The sequence below is a fragment of the Pantherophis guttatus genome, chromosome 2 (assembly GCF_059756535.1).
Source record: "Pantherophis guttatus breed Tessera chromosome 2, ASM5975653v1, whole genome shotgun sequence".
Taxonomy (NCBI): Eukaryota; Metazoa; Chordata; class Lepidosauria; order Squamata; family Colubridae; genus Pantherophis; species Pantherophis guttatus.
In genome coordinates this window covers 147,372,245-147,396,453 of record NC_142064.1, presented here as the reverse complement: position 1 = coordinate 147,396,453, position 24,209 = coordinate 147,372,245, and the positions used below count along the sequence as shown (strand labels likewise).

The 24,209-nt window shown below is 39.6% G+C and overlaps 1 protein-coding gene across 1 annotated transcript in view; it reads left to right on the top strand.

Moving 5' to 3' along the window:
• PECAM1 (platelet and endothelial cell adhesion molecule 1) overlaps nucleotides 1-24,209 on the top strand; it is a 58,774-nt gene that overhangs the window by 11,516 nt on the left and 23,049 nt on the right. The window contains exons 3-12 of the mRNA XM_060688814.2: nucleotides 238-531; nucleotides 1,996-2,301; nucleotides 7,096-7,365; nucleotides 14,317-14,565; nucleotides 16,176-16,457; nucleotides 17,177-17,458; nucleotides 21,069-21,176; nucleotides 21,851-21,878; nucleotides 22,851-22,924; nucleotides 23,934-23,993. Of these exons, the coding sequence (XP_060544797.2) occupies nucleotides 238-531; nucleotides 1,996-2,301; nucleotides 7,096-7,365; nucleotides 14,317-14,565; nucleotides 16,176-16,457; nucleotides 17,177-17,458; nucleotides 21,069-21,176; nucleotides 21,851-21,878; nucleotides 22,851-22,924; nucleotides 23,934-23,993 (1,953 nt within the window). The remainder of the gene's footprint in view (nucleotides 1-237; nucleotides 532-1,995; nucleotides 2,302-7,095; nucleotides 7,366-14,316; nucleotides 14,566-16,175; nucleotides 16,458-17,176; nucleotides 17,459-21,068; nucleotides 21,177-21,850; nucleotides 21,879-22,850; nucleotides 22,925-23,933; nucleotides 23,994-24,209) is intronic.

The following is a 24,209-nucleotide window of genomic DNA, read 5'->3' as shown; positions in this document are numbered from 1 at the left end:
TCAAATAAATGCAAATCAAAGCATACAATCATGTAAATTTTTTATTAATCAAATCAAGCCTATTCTTGATTTGATTAATCAAAAAATTCATAAGAAATCCAATCAGATTTCTTTAGAGGCTAACATCCTATTCAAATGCATTGGATGTATGGATCCAATGTAATTGTTTCGGGGGATGAGGACAGATTATGGATGATTCCTGAAACTAATATCATGAACATTTCTCTTCTTTTCCAGTGTTCACTATCAATAAAGTTTCACTCCAGGCTTTTCCACAAAATGAAGTGCGCAATGGAGAATCACTCATCCTCAACTGTTCTGTGGACATTAGCAAGAATGAACATTTCCGATTGAATTACACATTTTCATTTTTCAAGGATGGTGAGCTTCTGTTCACTAACACAGTTGAACAAGATAGCGCCCAGTATACAATCTCACAGGCTAGATTTTCTTCTTCAGGAGACTATGAATGTTCATTAAACGTTGAAGAGAAAAAAAAATCCAGTGATCCTTTGCTCGTTAAAGTTGAAGGTAGGGGTCTCTTTATATTTTGAAGGAACAACTCAGATATTAAAATTGTTCTTTATAGATAGGAAAGATTAAACACAAATTTTCATTGTATTTTTACCACAGTGCTTTTTTCTAACTTTTCCTCCTTTCTTTACTTTTCTTTTCTTTCTTTCTTTCTTTGTCTTTTTTCTTTCCTCCTTTCTTTCTCCCTTCCTTCCTCCCTCTTTCTCTCTTTCTCTCTTTCTCTTTCTCTTTTCTTTTCTTTCTACTTATTGCAGAAAATCTTTTTGTGTTATTTTTCATTTTCTTTACTTAACATATTTTAGACTTTTTCCTGGAAAGCACCCAGCCTTTTCACTTGTGTCCCATGTTTTTCATAGACATATCTTCCTGGTATTTTTCTGTGAATGTAGCTTCTCTTGTGTAAAATTCTATCTGGACTGCAGATTTTTATTCAGTTTTTTTTTTTGAAAATCCTTTTATTCTACCATTTAGTGTTACAAATCTCCAAAGCAACAAAACAGCATTTTCCAAGTCTGCATTACAAGGAAGAAATCCAAAGAGGTTTTGCAACACTTCAGTGGCATTTGGCTCTAATCCATTAAAAAACCATGATATATAAAATGGCTTTCTTTAGTGATCCTTTTCCCAAAGAAAGTGGCACTTTTTTCACTTTATCAAAAATATCTCTCTGTCAGTCTTTGGGCTATTTTTTTTTCTCCTGTCTTTATTATTTTTATAAATAACGCATACCTAATGCTCCTTCCTCCTCCTATTTTCCTCACAACAAGAAGCCTGTGAGCAGTGGTGAAATTCAAACTTTTTTACTACCGGTTCTGTGGGTGTGGCTTGGTGAGCAGGGCTTGCTGGGTGTGGCAGGGAAAGGATGCTGTAAAATCTCCATTCCCACCCCACTCCAGGGGAAGGATGCTGCAAAATTCCCATTCCCTCCCCACTCCTGGGGGAAGGATATTGCAAAATCTCCATTCCCACCCCACTCTGCAGCCAGCCAGAGGTGGCATTTGCCAGTTCTCCGAATTATTCAAAATTTCTGCTACCGGTTCTCCAGAACCTGTCAGAACCTGCTGGATTTCACCCCTGCCTGTGAGGCTAGTTGGGCTGAGAAAGAGACAGACTGACTGTCCCAAAGTCATCCAGCTGGTTTTCCATGTCCAACATGGCACTAGAACTCACGGTTCCTTGATTTCTAGCCCTGTGCCTTAACCAACATGGTTCTCCAGTTTGTTATAACTTGTCATAACTTATAACTTGTTATAACAACTTCAAGAAAAAAAAGAAGAACTTTAGAAGAAGATCTTTAGGGAGAAAAGATCCAAGATCCTAGGCTTCCTTTTTTCAGAGCTTGAAAAAATAGCTTGAGCTCAAGATTTTTCATGCATCCCAAGATCAGGCTGTTTAAAATGACTTCCAGCTTGTCACTTGCAAATATATCTTTTAATTCATGAATGCTTCTCTATTTTGAAGGCATAATGAAGCCAATATTGAGTGTCCAGAGAACTGAAGTGATGGAAGGTGAAAATGTACTTTTACGCTGTGAAGTGCCAGAAGAAAAGCCACCTTTTTATTTCACATTTTATAAAACTGCGCAGTCTGCAAATGGAGCTGTACATGAGAGGAAACGAGCATCGCAACATGAAAATTTTGTTGAGTTAGAATTTCCCATCGATGCCGGAGACAGTATTTTATATTTTGAATGTGCTGTCCAGATGAATTCAATGGAAGGACCTCAAACATCCAAGCGCAGTAACCGAACCATTGTCACCGTTTCTGGTAAGTTAGTCAGCCTTTTACTTTCAAAACTAATAAGTAAAATTATGCTTTTTGATTTTGTTTAAAAAGTGCTGCAAACTGAGTTGTAGATTCCCATTATCCCAGATAAACACATTCTCTCTTTTTTTTTTATAAAAGTTTTTTTTTAATTTTTTTTGGACAAACACACATACAAACATACAATGTATTTTCTTTGAACAGAGTATTTGGCCAGTTCATAAAGTTAAACTATGTTTAGTCATTTCAATTAAGTTTACAATTTCTATATTTCCTTTTTGCCATATGTATTCCTTATCTATTTTTTTTTAAAAAAACCAATATTACCCTTCCTTCTCACCTCTAATCTTAATCATAATCAAATTCAATTTTTCTTTTCTATCTATATTATACCCCTTCCCATTGCCATCTATTTTTATATCTATCCTCACATTGGTTAATTATGTAACATTTTTAATAGTTTTTAAATTGATTTTAAATTGTTAATTCGGACTTTTTAATTTTATACTGTATTAATGTTATTGTGTATTTTACTGTTGTGAGCCGCCCTGAGTCCATTGGAGATAGGACGGCATATAAATCGCAATAAACTAAAACTAAACTAAACGAAACATTACAATTGTTTAATATAAATCCAACATTTTAGTATAAATCAGTTAATTATATATCTTTTTTTGGGTATATTAATCAGTATGAACATAAATCTTCCAATTATTTTCATGCAATCCAATTTCTTACAAGTGAATTAGTTATATTTACCAATAATAATAAACCAAATAATTTCCCCCCCTTATGTTACTCATTAAACTCTTCCAATAAACCAGATAGTTTTGCCTATATAATGCTCCAAATCACAACTTAATCATTTTTACTTTCATCACAATATACAATTAAAAATATTTCAATCATTACAATTTCCCTAATTAAATTTAACAATGTTCTAGCTGTTACTACTTTTCATATTTCAATTCTAAATATATATAACATCTTTCTCTTTCATTTCTTTTACTCCCTTCCCATTTTTATTTTTGCCTTTTTCTTTCTCCTTTTTTTCTTTTGTGTTTTAAAATCTTGAACTCTCCTCTTTTGCCCTAAGTTTCTCCTTGTTCCGATCTCTTTTCTCCTTTTCTTATATCCTCACTATTTATCCCACTGTTTATTCCAGTGTAATCATTCTGTATTTCACAAATCTGGACTCTTCTGTTTTGCCCTGCATTTCCTGTTGTTTTCCATCCTTTTCCTCTCTCTTTTTTCTTTTCACTGTTAATCCCAGTGTAATCATTTAAGTTTTTAATATTCTTTCTATGCCACCCTTCATTCCTTCTTTGTCTCTTTCTGCCCTTTCTATTTTTTCCATTGTTAATCCCAATGTAATCTCTAAAAACCTTTTTATTATTACTATTTACATATTCAATTATTTTTCCAAAATTAATCTCATTGTCTTTATCTTTTTTTTTATATTCAATCTCTGTGTCTTGCTTCTCTGTCTTTGTTTCCTTGTTACCTTGAGCGTGCTCTATCTCAATTTTTGGATCCTCAGGTTTCGATTCTCCATGTAACATTGTAATTATTCCTCTTATTTCTGCTTTCCATGACAAGTACATTATTTCCATCATTTCTCTAATTTCCTGCGCCATTTTGTTCTTTCTGTGTTTATATTGTTCCAGTTTTAAAAGTTCCGTTGTTTTCCTTTTTTTTCTAAAGTCAAGCCGCTTGCAGACAAAGCAATCTTCCCCAAAAGTTCTCACAATTATTATCACTGATGTAGTTCAAAATTTTCCAAAACAAAGATTCCAAATTGCAATGCTCTTTTTTCTCCTGAAGATGTCTCTCTACAATCCACAATTCTCTTAATTGTTTAACAAAGTGCCCATTTTGTATCAGTCCTCGTTCACCATCTAGCTTCTTTTTTCTTCTTTTCAACTTTGAAAATACCAAATCAATTTTATAGTCTAGTCCAAATTAAACAATACTTCCCCCCCCCCTTTTTTTCCCTCCTTTATTTTTTCTTTAGGTATACAGCACTTCTATTGCAGGGCTTAATATCCAATTATCTTTTATTTTTCTTAGCCTTCAAAAGGAAAGGATATATTTATTTTCTTTCCAATCCTTTAGTCAATTTTGGGGTTACTTCTTCTAATTCTTAAAATTTTCCAGATAATTTTATTCAAAAGTCAATTTTCTTTTTGGGGTTTTGTCCCTTTAAATTCCGCTTGCTTCCCCTTTTTCTCCCCCCATGTCAATTAGTTGCTATTTTTAGGCTGGGGGCTTCAGGTTTAATTTTTTTTTTTTTTGTTATTTCACCTGTAGGTTGCCTGTCACTCACCCGGCTTCAAAAACTCTGTTGTATTCACCACTCCTGCTCAATACTTAGTCCGGTTGCCCCAGCTTCTTGACAGCCGCAATGGCTGCCACCCCCGCCGCCGAATCGGAGAGAGATTCCTCTGACCTTCAAGGAACTTGCCTGTTCCTCTTGGTTCCGAGGTGCCTCTCCTTCTTCCCCGTCCCTACAGGACGGTTCTGGTCCAAAGACCTCTCGGCAGCAGTTCGTCAGTCCAGGTTTTCGCGGACCTCATCAGAGCCCGCTAATTCCCCGACTGTCTCACCGCGACACTTCCGGTCAAATCCCAGATAAATACATTCTCATGGTAAGCCCAACCAGCCTAAATATATTCTCTCCTACATTTTTTTTTACACTTTAAGGAATCACTTAGTAATAGTTCTTTCTACATCTCATATGTCATGTTAACTTGTCTTTTAGGAGCCAACTTGAAAGTTAAATTGATGAAATATTCCTAAATGTCAAATCAATGAAATATCCTTAAATGTTTCTAAAAGTTAAATAAATGAAATACTCCTAAAATCAATGAAATATTCCTAAAAGGTCAGGAACACAGAAACATTACGGGGTAAATTAAACAGTATACAGAGCACACAGAAGAAAAAGGGAGGAAAGGGAAACTCCTCCTTTATACTTACAGCAACCAATCATAGCGTAGATTGCCTCATGCATGAGTCAGCACTCTCTAATTAATTACAACTGTGTGTTCTGGCCAGTGGTGAAATCCAAATTTTTTTACTATTGGTTCTGTGGGCGTGGCTTGGTGGGCATGTCAGGGGAAGGATACTGCAAAATCTTCATTCCCGCCCCACTCAGGGGCTAGCCAGAGGTGGTATTTGCTGGTTCTCCGAACTGCTCAAAATTTCGCTACTGGTTCTCTAGAATCTGTCAGAACCTGCTGGATTTCACCCCTGGTTCTGGTCTATTGTACACTTTACTGTTCCACCTACTAAATTCAATATCCTAACATATTGATAAATAATTGCTATGACAGATGGATCTTTGAATCAACAAGGCGGTTTTCAAAATGTCAGAGATATTCCAAGCATTTTAGCTGACTCATGATTCAAAATACAAGAACTGCCGAAATCACTGGTTCTACATTATCTCTGATGCTGACAGTCGTATATTTTAAAATCAATTAAAGGTTTTTGTCAAATTCTTTCACTGTTCATAGAAGCATTTTGAACAGAACTAAATGTCGAAGTATCTAAGTCCTCAAAGATCATTACAGAAAATAAAATAGCCATTAGTCTTGTGACATCTTAAAAGAGTTACCACTACATTTGTACAATTTTGTCAGATGTCTACTGTTTTGCCCTGAGAAAGTAATACTATATATGCATCTTTGTATCCTTCTGCAGTTGATGTTTTTAACCCAGGGAAAATAAGAACATTGCACATAACCACAGTTTTCATTCCAACAACTGTTTTCAACCATTGCACAATTGCTCTCTTTTTTGTTACTGATGTGAGGCTTGAAAGCATCCCATGAGCTCATGGGTTTGCCCTCAAGTTGACCAATGGGCAGAACCGAAAACCCCCCAATTGTTTCACCTTTTCCTTGTTTTTCTAGTGATTTCTAAGTTATGTGAGTGACTACTATTCCAGGGAGCTACTATGTTGCTCTTCAATTCCACTAAAAGAGCAGCAAAGGGGAGGGTGAGAATCAGCATCTCCACTAGATAATTAAGAGTCAAACTGAAATTAAGTTAATCAACTAAAATTAGCAAACTTCCTCAAATAGAGCCTGGATAGCTCAACAGACAGAAGCACTGCAATTTAACACCAGCTGTCTGCAATTAAAGTAAGATCGAATCTCACCAGGCTCAAGGTTGACTCAGCCTTCCATTCTTTCTAAGGTAGGTAAAATGAGGACCCGGATTGTGGGGGCAATAAGCTGACTTTGTATAAATATACAAAAGTATGAAGGCTATTGCTTAATGCACTGTAAGCCGCCCTGAGTCTCCGGAGAAGGACGGTATATAAATCAAATTAAAAAAAAAAAAGTTACCTAGACCTAATCCACATATCTAAGGATAAGGTCTGCAAACACAATAGAGTTAATTAAATTGGGTCTCCCAGAGGAGCTCCATATTCACAAGAGTAAATATACCTAGTACACACGCCCCTCAAGTGTCATCCTAGAATCAGCACATGACACCCAGACAAGCTCCCCCTATTTAAAAAATCTGCTGCTGTACCCCATTTCTCTGCAGCTTGCACTTAAATGCAAACTGTTTTTCTTTTAGGAATAAATATTTCTTCTTTCCTCACATCTGTCTGGATCTCATTTTTATTTATTCTTATGCAGCCCTCAAGGTTCAGACTCATGTTTTTGCTTTAGCGGAGTAACGTAGTCACCTCTCTAGAACCTTTCCATATGCTGTTATTTTGTGTTTTTTAAAATTATGATAGATTTGCTTCTTCTTCTTCTTCTTTTTTTTTTTTTGCAGAACCATTTTCTGTTCCTAAAATAACCATCGACCCACCACAGAATATTACCGAAGGGGATAAGATCTGCATAACATGTTCAACTGTCCTACTTCGCCAGGATCAAACTGAAATTATCTTGCAGAAAAATAAAACAATTCTGAATAGCACGAAGGGCAGAGAGACCCTAACATATTGCAAGGTAGTCAAGATGGAAGACAATGGCAATTATATTTGCAAAGTGGAGCATGGAAGTGTATCTAAAATCGACAAAGAAGAACTTGTGGTGGCTGGTAAGAGATTTCTCCATCTTGCTTTAATAACTCACAGTCTGGTCTTAGTCTATGTTTTCACAAATTATGGAATCTACTTTTTCAAGATATGAATTTATCGTATGGCTGAGTTCTAGTCAGAGTGGCCTCATGATGTCCTATGATGTCCTATGATGTTCTTCACACCTTGTGGAGCTGTATCAGATGAACCTAGCAGAAAATAAGGGAGTATCTAAACACACCTGACTTCCCTTTCCTCAAGTTTTAAGTGCAGCAGGATTGGGCATTCATATACCACAGTTCTGGAAATAAACACAGAAGATATTGCTTGTTTTTTAGGGAAGCTGTAGAATATGAAGACAATGTTGCCTTGCCTAAGAATAAGGAAGTTGAGTCCTTTAACCCACCATGAATCTACTTGAAAACTTGGGAAGGGCACAGTAGACAATAACATTTATCAGGAGCACTTTTCAAACTCAGAAATAGCATTCAGGATGCTTTTGAGCCATCTCATGGAGTCTATGGGCAAATATTAATGTAGTGCATACTTTAGACCAGGGGTGAAAGGCTCCCGGTTTGGACCAGCTTGGGCGAGTAGGTAGCGATGGTGGCGGGCAGTTCGGAGAACCGGTAGCAAAAATCCCTGCCTTCACCCCCCATGCCCAGCTGAGCCACGTGATCATCAGAGCCTTTTTTTTCTTTAAAAAGGCTCTGACGAGCCAAGCTCTGATGATCCCAGCTGAGTTGCTGCTAATCAGGCAACTCAGCTTGGATCGCCAGAGCCATGTAAAAGAAAAAAACTTTTTTCCTTTTAAATGGCTCTGACGATCCAAGCTCTGACGACCCCAGCTGAGTTGCCTGCTAATCGGTGCCTCCCCGCCTCAGCTTGCTTACCTTAGCTGCTGGTCGCAATGCCTTCCTGTAATCCCTGCAATCCATTGCATCAGCAAGGAACTGAATCTCCCTGCCTGCAATCAAGCAGGCAGGAAGTTGTGGACTTCAACTCCCAGAATTCCTCAGCCAGCAAAGCAAAGCTGGCTGAGGAATTCTGAGAGTTGAAGTCTACAAGACTTAAAGTTGCCAAGGTTGGAGACCCCTGTTCTATTGGGTAAGTTTTTTTTCCCCTTTGGGAGCTTTAAAAAAATAGTTAATTGGGGTTTTTTTTTAGTTGTTCTTTTTTTAGACCTAGCCATTTAAAGTTTAGGAAGTTTTAAATTTAGCTGCTTTTATATAAAAATAAAAATAAATTAAAATAAAATAATATTTGTGCAGCTTTCTGAGATTTAGTGTGTTTCTGTAGTGTTTCACTCTAACTACACAAACACACAAAATCTCACAAAGCTGTATGTGGAATTTTGTGTGTGTGAAGTGTGAAAGTTGGTTTTTTGGGCTTTTTGTGGCTGTGTGAGGTTCCTGGTTGTTGCAGGGGCCATTTTGGGTCTAGCACAGCTGCGTTTACATTGTGGGTGAGCCAATTGTGTTGTGTTGTGTTTTGTAGGTTAAAAAAGGGCAAAGAAGTGACATTGATTTGGCCACACCCACCTGGCCAACAAGCCACGCCCTTCCAGTCACCTTATCACCAAGCTACACCCACTAATTAAGCCACGCCCACAGAACCGGTAGCAAAAAAATTTAGATTTCACCCCTGCCTTAGATTTGCTTCAGCTAAACACAGGGCCTTCCTTCTACGATAGGGTAGCATTACACTACAGATAGTCCTGGACTTACAACTTACAATTTGTTTAGGGATCCTTCGAAGTTACAACTGTGGAAAATAACAAAGGGTTGTTTTTGCATCGGACATAATTTAACATTTTAAAGAACATGTACTTAGAAAAATAATGTGCCTTAGAATAACAAGAGTGAGTAAAAGTTAGAAGAAGAGGAAATGTCTGCGGTCTTAGAAAGAAAAGCTAGCTGATAGAAACATGGCAGCTAATAGTTTAATCACAAGAGGTTACAGAGAAGCAAAGGGTAAAGAAACTAACTGCTTATTTCAGTTTCTTGTGCTGATGCAAATAGGTTCCAAGAAAGCAGGACCTGTGGGCTATTGGTGGGTGGAATTGCACAACTCCCTGCTAAAGCAAACAAGGGAAAAGGGGAACTACTGTAAGTAGAGGGTGATAGAGGCATTACGGAATGGTTGTGAACCTTATGGCCCTTGTCAAATAGGGAAAACAAAGGAGGAACTTGCGCTTCGGGCTGAGGGAATGAAATGCTGCTGGAATCTATCTTTGGGTGTGCCTACTTTGCTAGCCACCCTCTCATGCAAGAACGTATTTTTCAATAAACTGCTTGCTGCTTCACTCAATGACTTTGTCAAATCTCTGAGTGGTGAGTCTGTTTCTCACACAACGGTAGCGAAAAAAGTGACTTATGACCAGTTTTCAAACTTCATCATTGTCACACCAGCATTCCCACGGTCACATAATCAAAATTTGGACTCTTGGCAACTGGCCATGTATTTATGATAGTAGGATTGTCCTGGGGTCATGTGATCACCATTTGTAACCTTCCCAGCCAGTAATGGGTTTCAAATCCCGGCGCTACCGGTTCGCTATTGGTAGCATGTGGGCGAGAGCGTTCTTGATGTCTGGGTGAGTGGGCAGAGCTGCCGCCGCCACCGCTGCCACCGGTTCACCCGAACCGGGGTGAACCAGGAGCAACCCACCACTGTTCCCAACTGATTAGCCAGGTCAATGGAGGAAACCAGATTTGCTTAATGACTACGGGATCCAATTAACAACTGCATGATTCGCTTAACAACCATGGCAAAAAAGTTGAAAAATGGGGCAAAACTCCCTTAACAATGGAAATTTTGGGCTCACTTGTGGTCATATGTTGAGGACTACTTGTACTCTACTTTAAAAAGTGAATGAGTATTGTAATGCTTGTAGTTTAACGTATTTTAATATTTAAGTTTATATCTTTTTCAGTAATGTGCTATTATTTTTATGTTTCCATTGTACTGTGGATGTCTTTTTAGAAGAGTACATAAACATTAATCCAAATTTCCTGGAAGAAGCGAAAGCCACCTTCCAGTCATTTGGCAGCAAGCAAGTGAACAAACAAGTGCATTTAGCGTTCTTAGAGCAAAAGTGAATCATCCAGAGTTTCCTGACAGTGACAGGGAAAATTAGACCCAGAGAAAAACGCTGAAAGGGTGGCGTTGGGGCCAGTTTCGCCCATGCATGAAATTTAAACAATAATTATGTATGCTTTGTAAAAAGTGCCAGTTATCTCAATTAAAAGGCAGTGATGCATTATAATGTAATAACATTTATATTTCCAGATTCTGAAAAACAAATCTGTTAAAATTCTGAACTTAAGCCAATAATAGAGAGACCTGCTATCTTTACCATGTCAAGGATTTGAAGCTTTGCCTGGGGGCTGCATGGCTACTTGAGTGATGCACAGAGAATATTGACATAAATAGGCCCTTTTACATAGCAGGAAACCCATGGACTCAATAGCTCCTTTCAATAGATAGTTGTTCCCCCATTATTTCTGCAAACTTGAGAATGGCAAATTTCTGTTGGGCAATAAAGCTTCTGTTTTGGCTATTAAAAACAGAAAAAGGCAGCTCGGTTTTGTAAGCTGCCCAGAATCACTGAATTGTGGCCGGTCGCACATTTCATAGATAAATGTGCAGTTTGCGCCTGGGGTCCTAAGACCAGTACATGCATTATGTACTGATAAGGAAGGGGCTTTGTACATTGAAGTTATTATAGGTAACCTGTTCCTCCTCTCTTTCATCTCTACAATCACCATACAATTTCCTCCTCACTATAATTTCAATGCTGATGATGATGTTATGCATTCAGTCATGTCCGATTCTTGGCGATTCTATGGGCCACGTCTCTCCACGTCTTCTGATCTTGCACAACTTCTTTGGGTTGTTCTGTGCTCTGGCTGGTGTCAACTTTGATGGTGATAATTCCAGTGCTATTAACTTAACATTCCCTGTTGGTTGACAGAGAGGAAAAAAAAAATCTGTGTTTGGAACCATTATTCAAGAATTTTGAGCATATGCTCCCACTAATTATTTTAATGATTTTTTGTTTGTTTGTTCTGAAAGGGGGGTTCACACTCTGTAAAATTAACATTTGGTGACATACCTTAGTGTGTATCTAGTCCCTGAAAATGGTAGGTATCTTTACTGGATTGCAACTCATGCAAGCACGCATGAGTGTCTCTGGATTTGGGGGTGAAGCTAGTTCTGGAGTTGTGCCATTGATAACTCTAGAAGGGCTAGTAATTCCCCCAGGCAAAGTTGGTGTACAATCTGGGGATCCTCCTGTACTAATGAGTTCTAATCAAGGAATAGTTGGTAGCTATGCCTAAAGGTAGAAAGATAAAGGTTTCCCTGCCCAGTTATGTCTGACTCTAGGGAGCAGTGCTCATCTCTATTTCTTAGCCAAGGGAACCAATGTTGTCTGAAGACATTTCCCATGTTCATGTGGCCAGCAAGGCTATATGCCAAAGGTGCATGGAATGGTACTACTGTCCCACTGTCCCACTGAAGTGGTACTTAATAATCTACTCGCATTTGCATGCTTTTGAACTGCTAGGTGGACAGGACATTTGCACAAATCCATCTTATGTACCAGTTGTGCCTTTTCTTGGATGTGCTGGTAGTCTTTCATGCCTTAGTCACTTCCAGATTGAATTATTGCAACACCTTGTCTTGAAAAGCATTTGAACCATTCAACTGATCAAGGAAACAATTGGCATGCATAGTATTGAGTACACCTCAAGCTTGATTTGTCCACAACACAAATCAAGCTTTGATTTGACACACTGTAGGTATCAACGCATATCTACACGGTGAAGAGATTGATGGATAAATGTAGGTTGCAGATAGTTGCAGGCAGGTTGATGTGCATACGTCCCAAAACTCAACTATGTATTGTGTGGAGCTGCGTATCCTGCATTCTGATTGGTTGATTCCTGTTGGGAGGCAGGTGGAAAGCAAGTCACATTGTTGTTTGAGCACCCACTAGCCAACAAATTAACATTTACAGGAGTATAATGCAATAGCTATGCCACTGTCTCCGAATAACAGACGCATACGTTCTCTGACAGTATTGATGCAGGAGTCTAAATCACGTCTATGCAACTCCACTGGGTGTAAGGTGCCGGCTATAATTTTTAAGGTCACATATAGCAGCGGTCACCAACTGGTGGTCCGCGAGAAAATTTTGGTGGTCCGCAGAAAAATTATTTGCATTTTTTATATTTCACTAAATCAGGGGTCCTTAAACTATGGCCCCTGGGCCGGATATGTGCAATGAATATTTGTGTTGCTGCAGAGAGTCTCCCCCTTCGGGGTCTTTTTGTGTGGGTTAGAGGGGGACAGAAATTCCAATTTGGGGTCTGCTTCAGCCTCCTGGTGTGGGGCTTTGGGCGAAGGCTGGAGGGAAGCGCCGCTGGTGGCAAAGAGCCGGAGGGCCTTGTTCCAGTGGGACTGTATCATGGCCTGGAACTGGCTGACCATCTCAGCTCACTGAGCCTCCAGGCACCGGTACCTGGCCTTGCACTCCTGCAGGTCTTCTCTCTGCTTGGAAAACCTATGCTTTTAGTCCCCAGTGAGGTGCTTCTACTGAGCCTCCTTCTCAGTCAGATCCAATTTGAAGAGTTGCCAACTCTTTCTTGTGGTGGCTGCTTAGCTCCAACAACTGCTTCCTGTTGGGGCCCTAAGGAGCCCGGGTAGGGAAGCGTGGAGTGGCTGGTAGGGGAGGGGCGAGTAGAGGCTGGCGAAGTGCCCCTCAACGTGAGTGACATTGAATTGGCCACACCCACCCAGTCACATGACCACCTAGCCACGCCCACCCAGCCGGTCATTAGGCAGATCATATTAGTGGTTCGCGGGATTTAAAATTATGAAGTTAGTGGTCCCTGAGGTCCAAAAGGTTGGTGACCCCTGATATATAGTACCAGTCATTTCTGCCTGTCTCGTCAGGGCACATATATTTCAGGTCTCCTCGCTGATATAGAGCCATCTTACAGGAGCCTAGGAGTCACACAGTCTCTGTGACAGTGCCTGTCTTAAGAAACAGTATTTCCCACCCCTGCCCCAGATCTAAATGGTTCTGACCCTCTTGGTCTTTCAGAAGTTTATGAAAACCTGGTTACCCCTCCATCATGAGAACCAGGTTGTTAGCAGAGGCCAGTATCCATGCTTTTGAGACTGTATTTGTGAAGTGCTTTGACTACTGCTTTATACTGGTTATTTGCTTAAGATGGTGTTGGGAATGAATTCAACCAACAAGCATGGGTTGATGAAAACAAAGAGACTTTATTAAAAGAAAATAATAAAAACAATTTTGCAAAATGGGGTGGTATCCCAGCAGATCTCAACAAGGAGTTTGAGCCAGGAAGCCATACCTAAAGTTTCAAAAGCATTACATTTTATAGTTCTCTATCCAGACGCCCCCCCATGCCCCTCCTACATCGCATCCAGTGACCGATCACGGCTAATCCGAAGCGTAGTTTAGAGAGAACATCATCTCTTTCTCTAATTACATGTTCATCAACACCTCCCTATAACTACCCATCAAATATTTTGCAAGCATGGCTCTTTCTTATCCCTATTGCCTTGGCATTAAAGAATGGGCCTCTTTCTAACGGGCCTCAAACAAAAGAAGATCTATTCTAACACAACATTGTTACATATTGGTATGCTTTCAGCATGTTCTCCAACTATCTTAAAGCAGAATAATGTCTAACTAATTTAACAGAGTAGCAGAGTTGGAAGGGACCCTGCAGGTCATCCAGTCCAACCCCCTGCCTGAGCAAAATTGAATCTTCATTTATATGCATTTCTAACCTATATACCTACATACTATTTTATTTTTGAATTTTCTCATATCCTACAATGGGTAACTGTATACATTTTCTAAATAAACAAATACCTTCAGGCTCCCCTTTCCTTTCCAGATCAGTAATTTATGTTCTCTCATTATTTTACAGAACTGTTTTCCAAACCGATGTTAGTGGTTAATAAAACAAAGTGGGATGAAAACAGCATCGTACAAATTCAGTGTCAAGTGAACAGTTCAATGCCGATCAGTCTCTCGCTCATAAAGGACAACAAAATATTGGTAAACTCCAGCAATTACAGGGCTAAATTCCGTGTATCTGACAGTGGAGTTTATATGTGCAGAGCAGAGATAAACAACATTTCCAAGGAAAGTGACCCAGTGTTTATCTACATTTATGGTAGGTTGATTTAAAGATGTGAATCCCTCTGTTTTTCCTTTTGCCTTCTCTAGCCTGGAGCTCTTCTAGATACCAATAAAGGAGAATATTTGTAGCTCAGGGTTGAAATGAGGGTTTCTTGGTGCTCTCTGAGCTTGCTTGTTTTCTTTTCTTTTTCTTTTTTGTTTCAAGTTCTTTATTTTGTTTTACATATATGTATCAATGCTTGAACAGTGTGGCATCTGGGTGTCATACATTCTAATACAAATAAAACTAGTAGAATTAATCATAGTTATTACATTCAATTATTTCTAATAATAATAATACACGTTTATATTAAGTTATCGTCTATCATTATTTAATTATTTCATGTTTTCTCTTGCTATTGCTTTTGTTTTATTATGTAAAAGTGTATACACTAATATTCCCCCTTTCTCTTATTTCTATCTCTTATTCTAACTTTTAATCATTTTTAAATGTTTCAATATCATGATGTTGCCTAGTTTGGGTAATGAAACGTCTGCAAGAAAATAAGCAAGCTCAGAGAGCACCAAGGACTCGTCTTTTGATATGCTGAGAGTCGGGACAACTAATCTTGGAAATTTTAGCTGGCATGTCTAATGCGTTTGGAAAAGCCAAGATTAAGGAAGGCTTTCTTATCTGATAAATTGGAAATATTTATATGCTGAATGCAAGCCTTTCTGCAACTTTATGGTACAGGTAATCCTCAATTTATGATCAGTTGCTTAGCGACTGTTTAAAGTTATGATGAACCTTCAAAAGCTATTTAGGACCTGGTTCCGAAGCTCCAACAGCTGCACCCCCCCGCAGTCACATGACCTCTTTTGACCCATTCTTCAACTACCCCACATTTACAGTTGTTTGCGGTGCACCATGGTCACGTGCCCAAGCTTTACAACTATGTGCAGTTACTCATGCTTCATTAAATGAATCAGTTCATCTGTGTCCTGTGGTAGTGAATTTTTGTCATGTGCCACCTTCATAAATAATACAGTAATCAACTTTTCGGCCACAATTGAGCCCAAAATGTCTGTTGTGAAGTGAGACATTTGTTGAATGAATTTTGCCCCATGTTATGACCTTCCTTGCCACAGTTGTTGAGTGAATCACTGCAGTTGATCAGCTTGTAACTCGGTTGTTAAGTGAATTGGACTTCCCCGTTGATTTTGCTTGTCAGAAGGACACAAAAAGTGATCACATGATGCCGGGATTCTGCAATGGTCATAAGTATGAACCAGTTGCCAAGCATCTGAATTTTGATCACATGATCACGGGGATGCTGCAAATGTCGTACACTCTGAAAAACAATCATAAGTCACTTTTTTCAGTGCCATTGTAACTTTGAATGGTCATTAAATGAACTGTTGCAAGTTGAGGACTACCTGTATTTCTGGACAAGTACAGACTGCCTTTCCTCTCACCATTGTGTCTGACTTTCTTTCGGCACTTTCATTTCCCATTTTAGGAACTAATTGCCTTGTAATGAAAGAGTTAAGCTTATTTTATTATTTCAACTGCCACTAATCTCCCAATGTGTGATATAGGCAGCAAATAAATTTAGTTAGTTAGTTAGTTAATTAATTAATTAATAATACTCTGTTTCTTTCCAGCTCCAGTTTCTCTGCCTGTCCTTTCTCAACCATTTTCCCATGTAGCTGTACTGAAGAAGTTCTTTGTCTTACAATGCTACTCAAAGTTTGGGACTTTGCCTATCACATACACCCTTTACAGAGGGAATACACAAATCAGCCAGATTAAGACAAAAGAAAACAAATCAGTAAATTTTACGATCAAAGCTTCTAGCATCCGTGAGTCTGGACAATACAGCTGCCATGCTAAGAACGGCCATTCTTTTTCTCAACAAAGCAAAGGGCTAAATGTCACAATAATAGGTAACTATTTGGTATGCTTTTTTTGGGGGGGGGGGAAAGGTTGGCGAGAATCGTCTGAATTTGAATATATCTGGAGGCTGCTAGGTTGGGAAATCTGATCTGTGGAAATTACTGATTTCCTAAGGTTCCTTTCAAAAATCTTAGCATTCTTACTTTGCTTTTTTTTAAAAAAAGATCCTAATATAGACAGGAATTCTTTGCCTTTGCATGCTGTCTGGAAATGGATTCCGTTACCTACAGCAGGGGTGTCAAACTTGCAATGACACGTTGTCATCATATGACGTATCACAACTTTTTTCCACTTCACTGAACCAGGGGTGGGCATGGCCAGCGTGTGACGCATCCAGCCCACAGCCCGTGGGTTTGACACCCCTGACCTACAGCAACTCCATTTATTTTTACACATAAACCCAATTCCCAGCCAGTTTAGTCTAGTGGTGAAAGCACCAGAGTATCCCACTTTAGGCATGAAAGCCATCTGGGTGATTTTGGGCCAATCCCTTTCTCTTAGCCCAAGCTACCTCACAGGGGTTGTTGTTGTGGGGAAAATAGGAGGAGGAAAATATGTTGGATATATTTGCTGCCTTGAGTTGTTTGTACAAATTATAAAAGCAGGAAAACAAACAAATAAAAAACAAAACACAGTTGGGAAGGATTGGGACCTTTGTTAACCCAGTTTAATCTGCTGCTGACTTTTGCCCATGTACTTTCATCCACAGCTCCAGTTGTTAACATAACTTTTGAAAGGAAACCACAGGAGAACATAGAAGATGGCAGCGAACTCGTATTTTTCTGCTCAGTTGACTCAGGATCCTTCCCTATTGAGTTCCACTTTTTTAAAGAAAATGATGGCAAATCCTTATATCAGGTCATAGAAAAGGAAAAACTGTCAGTTTTTTGGGAAAAGAGACACTTCACAAGCCAGGATGAAGGGAGTTACTTCTGCAGAGCTGACAACCAAGCAAAATCTTTTGTGGAAAGCCAGAAGATCCTAGTCAAGGGTATGTCCTGCTCCTGAGCACAGAAGACAAAGTCTATCAGCCCTGCCTTCTGTTGTTCATCACTGAACACGCGTTGTGTCATCATGATACAAGGTGTAGATATTGCACTTGATGAGGTTAAATTTCACTACATAATACCTCCAAGAAGTGCTAAGAACCGCTTGGTTAGTGCAAGGGTACAAAAGAAAGAATTAAAGTGTGTATTGTGCACCACAAGAGGATAAGGGACAATTTTTCTGCATTTCTGAAAACATTTTCTTAGAACAATCTCTCAGATTCTGTTCTGTACAGGCGGTCGTTGATTTACCACAGTTCATTTTAGTGACTGTTCAAAGTTACAACAGCACTGAAAAAAGTGATTTATGACTGTTTTTCACAGTTACGACCATTGCAGCATCCCCATGATCATGTGATCAAAATTCAGACGCTTGGCAACTGGTTCATATTTATGACCGTTGGGTGTATGACCTTCTGACAAGCAGAGTCAATGAGAAAGCCAGATTCACTTAACAACCAGATTGCTAACTTATCAGCTGCAGTGATTCACTGAACAACTTTGGCAAGAAAGGTCATAAAATGAGGCAAACCCCACTTAACAAATGTCTCACTTAAAAACAGAAAGTTTGGGCACAATTGTGGACATAAATTGAGGATTACATGTAAAATATTGCAAATGCCAGGATGAAACTTAGATAGGATCTGACAGGAAACATGAATTATCCCAGATTTCAAACGAATGCACGGGTACAAGCAAAACTGAGCCCAAAATTTCCATTGCCAAGCAATTGAGTTTTGAATCATTTTGCGGCCTTTTTTGCCAGATGTTAAATGCATCACTGCAGTTATTAAGTGAATCACATGGTTGTTAAGTGAATCTGGCTCACCCCTCTCCCCCATTGACTTTGCTTGTCGGATGACGACCAGGAAGGTTGCAAAAGCTGGTCACATGATCTCGGGATAGTGCAATTGTCATAAATATGTTCCAGTTGCCAAGAGTTTGAATTTTAATCACATGACCATGAGGATGCTGCAAAGGTCCTAAGTGTGAAAAATGGTCGTAAATCACATTTTTCAGTATCGCCACTTCGAATGGCCACTAAGTGGATGGTTGTAAGTCAAGGACTACCTGTAATAGCTCATCAGTGACGTAGATATGGGACAAGTGATGGAACCACATGTACCTCAGTGTTGCCACATAAACACTGTCCTCTATAGACAAAAAGGGGAGAATTTGCATCCTGATGCACATTTTCTCACTTTGATGTTAGAAGCTGATGCCTGTGTATATGAGTACAAAAATGTGTATATCTAGGAATGTAATGTGCCAATGGAAAGAAGTTCGTGTTCTTTCATACCAAGCAAAAGTGCAAAGAGAATTCCATTATATCTAGCCTTTATTCTGTGGCCTTTCCTCTATATTTTGTCAAATTCTAGTAGAGCAGGGGTGTCAAACTCAAGGGTGCTTAGATCTGGCCCATGAGGCCGCCCTGGAAACAATGAAGGATCAGCCCATGGTGCCTCTGCCAGTGAAAACAGAGCTCGAGAGGGCTGCGCACGGCCCTCCCAGGCTCTGTTTTCAGCTGCGACAGCCTCCGGTATTCTTTTGCCAGCAAAAACAGAACTCGGGGAGGCCCCACACGGCCCGCCCAGGATCCGTTTTCAGCTGTGACAGCCTCCTGCAGCTCTCTGCTAGTGAAAATGGAGACCCCCCCCCGAGCTCCGTTTTTACTGGCAGAGAGCTGCAGGAGGCCTTCGTGGCCAAAAACAGAGCCTCAACGAGTGACATCGAGATGGCCACACCTTCCCTGGCCATGTCCACCCCAGCCCCCCAAAGTCAAGTACAACCCTGATGCCCTCAATGAAATTGAGTTTGACACCCTTGTGTTAAAGTAAAATTGCATAGCAAGATCTGCCTGTACAACTCCAAGTGCAAGCAAAGGGTTGATACAGGTAGTCCTCAGAATAATAGAATAACAGAGGTGGAAGGGACCTTGAAGGTCTTCTAGTTTTTTAGTTTTTTTTAGTTTTTGCTTTAATTTATATGCCGCCCTTCTCTGGAGACTCAGGGCGGCTTACAATGCGTTAAGCAATAGCCTTCATACTTTTGTATATTTATTGCCCCCATAATCTGAGTCCTCATTTTACCTACCTTTGAAAGGATGGAAGGCTGAGTCAACCTTGTGCCTGGTGAGATTTGAACTTGCAGTAATTGCAAGCAGCAGTTGTTAATAACAGTGCTTTAGTCCACTGTACTACAGGTTCCTCAGTCCATTGTACTACAGGCTCCTCTAGTCCAACTTCTAGTCCCTGCTCAGGCAGGAGACTCTACACCATTTCAGACAACTGGTTGACCAATCTCTTCTTAAAAACCTACAGTGCTAGAGCACCCAAAACTTCTGGAGGCAATTCGTTCTGCTGATTAATTTTTCTAACTGTCAAACTGTCCTCAACTTACAACAGTTCATTTAGTGACTGTTTAAATGTACAAAGGTACTGAAAAAAGTGACTTATGACTGTTTTTCACACTTATGACTGTTGCAACCTCCCTATGGTCACGTGATCAAAATTCAGACTGTTAGGTTCAGCTTGTAGCTTATTCCTAACTTGTTGGTCAGGCAATATATCTGTTTCTTTAAGAAACAACTGAGCCACGTAATCAGGGTTTGCTGAACCCTGTAATTAGGCTACAGTGCATAAATAAGCAGCGCAGAGAAGCGTTCCTTGTTCCTGATTGATCCTGTTCCTGTTGCTTCCTGCGTCTTTCTGCTGATTGGTGTTAGACTGGATTGCTATATGGTACTATATACCGAGAGTTACTAAAGTCTGTTTGCTTTGGTAAGGGACGATACTTACTGGACTGATATTACTGTTTATGACCTTGGACTGTTTTACTTACACCGAGACTGCTTATTATCTTGTATATAAAGTATTTTTCTCACACGAGCTGCACGTTTATCTCCTTCCCTGTGTGTTTCTGCTCTGCTCGTTGCACAAGCAACAAATACTTTTTACACGCACCCTAACACAGACGCTTGGCAACTGACTCGTATTTATGACCGGTGCAGTGTCCTAGGGTCATGTGATTACCTTTTGCGAACTTCTGACAAACAAAGTCAATTGAGGAAGCCAGATTCACTTAACGACTGGGTTACTAACTTAACAACTGCAATGGCAAGAAAGGTTATAAAATGGAGCAAAACTCACTTAATACATGTCTCACTTAGCAACAAAAATTTTGGGCTCAATTGTGGTCATAAATCGAAGACTACCTGTAACATTTCCCCCCTCTAGATATTCCTCTATTGGAAACCCCAGGGATCTTCCTCCTTTTAACATAGCTGGAGAGGATTGTGGTTCAGTAGCACCATTTCTGGTCACCTTGTTTTGAAGGAGAGGACTATGGAAACCATGAAAGGGGGGGTAGAGGGCCAACCTTTTTCTACCCCTACTTTATGGTTTACCTTTGTGCACAAGGTTAGCAGAACAATTAAAGTAAACTCTAACTTAGTGCCATAACTGACCCAGACACAGTGAAGAGTTGACATGGTAAGAAGAGATTCTTATGATATTATATGCCTGAATTGTGACCTATTTTTCTCTTAATTTTTAGTTGTCATGGCTTCATGGAAGAAAGGACTTATTGTAACCACAATCCTCCTGATTTTTCTTGCTGCTATAATTACAATCATTTGGTTGAATTGTCGTTTGAAAGCAAAGGGTAAAACCTATCTTAAAAATCTTTAGTTCTTACTTGATTAGTGAATAGTACAAAAATCTTCTTCTGAACCTTTTTGGTTATTAGAATTCATGCTGCATTTCCCTTATTAACCTTAACAAAAGGAATAAAAGAAGACCACTTCCACCGACTTTAATTAATACTCTTTCTTTCTCCAAACTAAGTTTGTGCTTCGTTTGTCCTGCAGTAGTGCAGTTTTGTAGAAATTGCCTATTTAAAACTATGTGATTAAGGGGATTTTTGATTGTCAGTGGAAAGGATATGTATGTTGCTGTTTGTAAAACTAATTTCTGATAATTGGTTCCCTACTGGTTATAGAGAATTCTTTTGTTTTGATTCTCTAGCATAATGTTGTCTTGTAAGATTTTTTCATACCTGTCTCATTTACCATTTTACATGGCCCTGCTTTACAAACTCTATTGTATTTTTTGATTTTTGATAGCTACGATGAGATTAGAAAAGAAAGATAAGAAATTAGAAAAAACTAACATGGGTTTAAACTGAGAACCATATGCTTCCAGAGTTCTTTGTGGAGTGTTAGAGTAACAGTAACAATATGGGAAGTACTTTTCCTCCATGTTCATTTGTTTATACAACTGCCTTTCTGTTTATGTACTGCAACATAGTAATTTATTGTTTTTCCCCCCCTTATCAAGCAGAAAACATTTCTACGGAGTTAGCTGTGTAAGTTGGAATTCAAATTGTTATTGATGATATATGTATATCGATGAGGAGGAGGAGGAAGAGGAGGAGGGAGTGGGAGGAGGATATCATCCATTCAGTCGTGTCAGATTTTTGGCAATTCTATGGGCCAGGTCTCTCCACATCTTGCACTACTTCTTTGAGTTTTTCTGTGCTCTGGCTGGTGTCAGCTTTGATAGTGTCCAGCAATTGTGTTCTTTGGCGGCCTGGTTTCCTTTTACCGCTAACTCTTCCAAACATAATTGCTTTCTGCACATATATCTACAGGTAGCAATAAATAAATTCCTAATGCTGTTCTGTAGGAACGCTCTCATTGATCTGCCCAAATGGATGCAACAAATAATTTAATTGATTAGTTAAATTATACGAATGTTTTGAGAGCATTAGGAAAGTTTCTACTATGGAAGAGTGGGAGAAGTAGAAATATAGAATTAAGAATATTTGGTAAAGAAGGAAAAACAGAGTCAGACATTTTCCCAATTAATTGTATAGGTATTCCTCCCCAGGAAAAAGGTGAAGAGGTGAGGAATATCACAGAGGGCTAGAAAAGTATGAGGAAGAAACCTCAATAGTTGCCTTCTGCTAAATGGGTGTTTTGTGAGGGGGCATGTCAGCCATTTTGTGGAAGAGCCTATAACACGATTGTAATACTCCCGAATAGATTCACTAGTTCAGAAAGGTTGCTTATATGGCAGGGATCCCCAAGTCCCAGACTGTGGACCAGTACTGGTCCACGGCCTGTTGGGAACTGGGCTGCGGAAGCAGTGAGCATGCGCATGAAGCTTCCACTGCCACTGATGTCTTTGCTGCCGGTCCCTGGAGCCAGAAAGGTTGGGGACGGCTGCTCTATGGCATCAGAAGGGTACACAACTATATTTCTGAGACCTTGGATAATCCTGTGTGTAATTTGTAATGCAAGTGCCTCTTTATTTCCCTTGTTCTCTTTCATTTTAGATCCAAAAGAGCAACCAATTCAGTGGATGGGAAACTGACAACAGGACATAATAATGAAGGAGAATTCTATTATGGTAAGATTATTTACTTTCTTAATGCCCGTTATAGATTTCAGCACATCTTCACAGAAGCTATGAAATGCTGCCATCCATTGTGGAAATTGGCCTTTCTAACGTAATCTGCCCTGGCGACAAAGCAGAATAGGGATTTGATCTGCACCAGAGAACATCTCCTTTCATGCCAGCTCCTGGTAGAAGACCTGCAGGACTTCTGTGGTTAGGCTTCCTGTCCTATGAGTGATCAAGCAAAGTGGGGAAAGAGGAACAGACTCAAGAGAACTGGCATCAAAGCTGCTCTTCTCCCCCACTTTTTTCTGGAAGTCGCACCCTTTTAGTAAAACTGCCCATGGTTTTACCAAATAATTTGCTTCCATTTCGTCTCATGCTAGCCATGGGTTGATAGAAAAATGAGAGCAATAGCATTTTGGCACAGAGAACTGTGACACTCCTGCGGCCCTGAAAATCAGTGACCAAGGACCAGAAAGGGGGACATGCCCACAGCAGCCACCACTGATGGCTATCACCCCAGGGCTTGGTCCGCTTTAGATTGACCAGATACCACAGCTTGTGCTGGAAGAAGCTGATAAACACAACTGGAGCAGATGAACTCTCTCTCTTGGTGTTCAATGTTGAAAATGTTGTTGGTGCCTCTCCTCTAAATTCACTTGGCGGGTCCTCTCCAAACTGCAATTAGCAGATCCTGTGGGAGAATCCTTTCTTTTGTAATGGCAACGTAATGGCAACATTGCCAAGATGACAATGAAAATGATAATGGTCCAGTCTAGGCCTAGGATCATTAATCCCTTTGGCTCAGTGTAATAGTTGTGTTAACGTAACCAAACATGGGACAGTGATGGGGAATTACTGACGGATGCATTTTTTTCAGGGGTAATTCCTTAGAGACTAATTGATAGTTATAGCTGAAAATAAAGAATGAGAATGATCAGAATCTGAAATGGATAAAAACACTCATTCTCTCCCTGATGCGCCTTTTTGTTTTTCTATCTTCATTTTTGCCATTTAGGTTCAGGGTATAATGAAGATGGCGAAAAAAATCACATCAGTGCAAAAGAGGATAATAGAGGTAATATCTTTGGGTTTCCACATCAAATTTTAACTTTTTAGCCTAGTGTCTTTTTCTGCTTGTATTCACCTATGGGATACAACCCTTGGCAACAGGTTGTTGTTGTTGTTTTTTTTTATGTTACCTTTATTTTACACTCAACCCATGCACAGTACATTCTTGAATTGCCTTTAGCTGTAATTTTGCTAAAGCCACACTTCCTTCCTTAAGCCAAGG